General features: G+C 58.7%; 1 protein-coding gene across 1 annotated transcript; it reads right to left on the reverse strand.

Moving 5' to 3' along the window:
* Window positions 1-215: 215 nt before the first annotated feature.
* LOC135611909 (cation/H(+) antiporter 15-like) lies at window positions 216-3111 on the reverse strand. Its single transcript, XM_065107555.1, has 3 exons — window positions 2746-3111; window positions 1679-2668; window positions 216-1600 (listed from the first exon to the last, which is right to left on the reverse strand). Exons 1-3 carry the CDS (start codon window positions 2983-2985, stop codon window positions 353-355), a joined length of 2478 nt encoding a protein of 825 aa, XP_064963627.1. The 5' UTR covers window positions 2986-3111; the 3' UTR covers window positions 216-352.
* Window positions 3112-3335: the final 224 nt, after the last annotated feature.

A 3335-nucleotide genomic window follows, 5' to 3' on the forward strand; every position in this document is an offset into this window, starting at 1 on the left:
ATTTAGGTTCGCCATTTGAGACATTGATATGGATAATTATTCATAATCAAAGTTGATGGTGTGATGGGTCGAACCGGGTGAACCGGGTTCATCTGAGAATTTCTGTTAATGTCATTGTCTCTTAGATCATTTGGTTTGGTTCGAGAATTGCCACGGTGAACCGGGTTCATCTGAGAATTTACACAAGAACGGTCGTCATTATTTATGGACCGGTGGAGGCAACCCCTCCCGTGTGTCTTCATGTCATATTTATGTACATCGAGTAAAAGAACGTCTCTGTTTTCATCTCATCTCATCACATCACCCCCATCCCCGCCGCTTGTTTCTCCTTCGGCTCACCCCCTGCTTGGCTTCATCTCGGCTTCCATGGGCTTTCTCCCACCATCCCCACCGCCACCTCATGCTCCTCCTGCATGCCCTGCTGCACCACCAGCACCGATGCGTTGGCGTTGAAGTCGTTCGACGCCAACATGTCCCCGATTGGCCCCAGCTCCGGGCACTCGCACCACTCCGTCAGTCCTTCCGTCAGAGGAGACGAAGAACCCCCGCCTTTGCCCACCACGTACAGGTCATGGATGCCCTCCATGGACCGAATCACCGCCACCGTCTCCTCGGCGTTGTTGGAGACCTTCTCGATGTACACCACCGTCTCGTCGCTCACGTGCTTCAGCCGGAACTCCGTGATGTATGCCTCGTCGAATTGCTCCTCCTTCTCCTCGTCTTCCTCCAATGTGAGTACCTCGTCGGAGTTGTTCGAGCCGTAACGTCGCATGGAAGGGCGCGTCGCTAAGTCATCACCCGGAATGAACCGGAACACCGTAAGGCTGACGGCCGGGTGCTCCGCCATCCGGGAGGCGAGTGCCAAAGCCTCTCTGTCGTCGGGGCCGCCGAAGAATAGCACGGCGACGTGGTGGACAGAGTGCTGGGCGACGGCCATCCTGCTGGGTCCGCTGAGGCCGTGGTCGACGAGGATGGCCACGGAGCAAGGTGCGTTGGCCAAGACGCTCTGGTTGAGAGAGTGGATGGCGGGGTTGATGACCTGCATGTCGCCGTCGACCGTCGGCTGCTTGTGGAAGGGCAGGACGATGAGGGCGACGCAGTTGTCCTCGGCGACCCCGCACACGTCCACGTGCATGGTGGAGTACGAGGAGACGGCGGTGAGGGGCTGAATTGTTACGCCGGCGGCACGCTGCGCGTAGGATTCCAAGGCCTGGATCATGTGTCGGGACCGACCCAGGGGGACCTTGTGGAGGTGCTGGGGATCGGAGGAGGAGGCCGAGCCGGTGGTGTCGTGGACGACCAGCATGGCGGAGGCACGGCCGGTGAGCTCCACGAGGTGCAGGGCGAAGACGAAGACGGGGGAGCGCTTCGTGGGGCAGCAGGCCTCAAGGAGGCCGAGCATGGAGGGGATGTTGCGGGTGTTGTGGACGCACACCTGCATCCGGAGCTCCGAGTTAGGGTCCGGCCACATGATCGTCCGGCGCTGGTACGAGGCTTGGCCGCGGTTGCTCGTCGTCGCTAGCTTCAGTAAGGGCCCTACTGCTATCGTTATCACCACCGACATGACCACCAAGATGGAATATGCCTGCTCACTCAGAACCTGAGAAAGCAGCTACAGCGTCAATCTCGAGGGTTACAATGATGTCCAGAACAAAACAGCAAGAGAAGCTCAGAATACCTCCATATCCCTCCCGATTTTGAGGATGACCATCTCGATGACCCCCTTGGTGCTCATCAACAGGCCCATGGCGAACCGATCGTTCAGCGGCATGTCGTACAAATATCCCACCGACAGGCAAGCTGCCACTTTGGCTGCAGCAGACAGCAGCGCCACCATCGCCAGCGCCACCGCCGCCCAGACGTTGCTCACCGAGTAGAGGTTCGACCGCAGGCCGCAGATGGCGAAGAACAGCGGCAGCAACAGGCCCTCCACGAAGTCATCGACCCGCTCGATGAGCGCCACCCCCAGAGGCCCGTACGGTATCATCAGCCCGTACACGAACGCCCCCGAGACGGCGTTTATGCCGATGGCGTCCGCCATCAGCGCCCACACCATCACCCCAACCAGTATCACGGACGCCGACAGCTCCCCGACCACCTCCCCCTTCGGCTTCCTCCGCGACACCCACAGCACCGCCGGCTTCACCACCTTCACGCTCCATAAAATGAACACCATACCGGAGGCCATCGTCCACATTATCGCAGGCAGATTGCCGCTGGACAAGGAGAAGGCCATCGAGAGGAGGATCCACGCCCAGCTATCGATGAACATGGCGGTCGACAGCGTGGTAAGGCCGAGGTTGGTGTTGATAAGCTTGTGCTCGGTGAGGGTTCGCGCCAGCACGGAGAAGGAGGTGATGGAGAAGGTGACGCCGAGGAAGGTGAGGAAGGAGGACTTGTTGGTCTCTATCGCGAGGTAGGTGTGGACGAGTTTGCCGGAGATGGCACCCACTGCGAAGGGGAACACCACGCACGCCGCGGCAAAGATGGCGTACTTTCCTGTCCGCTGCAGCGACGTCGGGTCGATCTCCAGGCCGATGATGAAGACGAAGTAGATGATGCCGACATGGGCTATGACCTCAAGGATCGGCAAGCTCCGGTAGGGGAAGAGCGTCCGAAGGAAACCGGGGATCCGACCCAACACCGTGGGACCCAGGACGAAACCACCCTATCATATTCACAAACCTTGTGGGCTTACGTCTAGAGAGAGAGAGAGAGAGAGAGAGAGAGAGAGAGAGCGCTTACCAAAATCTCAGAGACGTATCGCGGCTGACCGAAGGGGTGGAGGAGGATGGCGACGACACGGCTCGTCATGACGATGATGAGGAGCTGGAGGATGAAGAGGGGAATCGTGTAATCCAAGGGGTTTTCGCCTTTCCATATGCCGAAGTTAGTGGTCGAGCTGGTAGGGTAACACAGAACGGGCATGGTGGAGGCGTTCCTCCAGTGATAGTCCATGGTCTTCTCGTGCCACGCTTGCGGCATGACCACCGACTGCTAGAGGGACCTCCCGGCCGAAGATTGGATCGTCGAAGATGTAGATGCATTTAAGTTGGATCAGGGATGTTGGAGGAGAAGAACCAACGAAGCAGGAAGAGGAAACAGCGCAGGAAATGGATCCTGGGGAGGGGATGACACAGGGACGAGTGCTATTTTAGGGTTTGTCCCGGTCAAAGGTAGGAGGGAGGGACGGCATGCAAACAGGCTTGGGAGGGAGGGACGGCATGCAAACAGGCTTGGGAACAGACAGTGAGAGACAGGTCCCTCCGCCTGCATGGCGTTTGCGTCGTCTGGTCGTTGAGATGGAGAGGAGCCAAACTGCTGGCTGTGCTCAC

This window comes from Musa acuminata, chromosome BXJ2-5 (genome assembly GCF_036884655.1).
Source record: "Musa acuminata AAA Group cultivar baxijiao chromosome BXJ2-5, Cavendish_Baxijiao_AAA, whole genome shotgun sequence".
NCBI lineage: Eukaryota > Viridiplantae > Streptophyta > Magnoliopsida > Zingiberales > Musaceae > Musa > Musa acuminata.

Excerpts from the sequence above, each read along its gene's own strand:
- LOC135611909 (XM_065107555.1), bottom strand. The coding sequence starts at position 2,985 with ATGCCGCAAGCGTGGCACGAGAAGACCATGGACTATCACTGGAGGAAC. Across the intron at positions 2,669-2,745 it reads GATACGTCTCTGAGATTTTG|GGTGGTTTCGTCCTGGGTCC; the intron begins GTAAGCGCTCTC and ends TGAATATGATAG. Across the intron at positions 1,601-1,678 it reads AAATCGGGAGGGATATGGAG|GTTCTGAGTGAGCAGGCATA; the intron begins GTATTCTGAGCT and ends CTGCTTTCTCAG.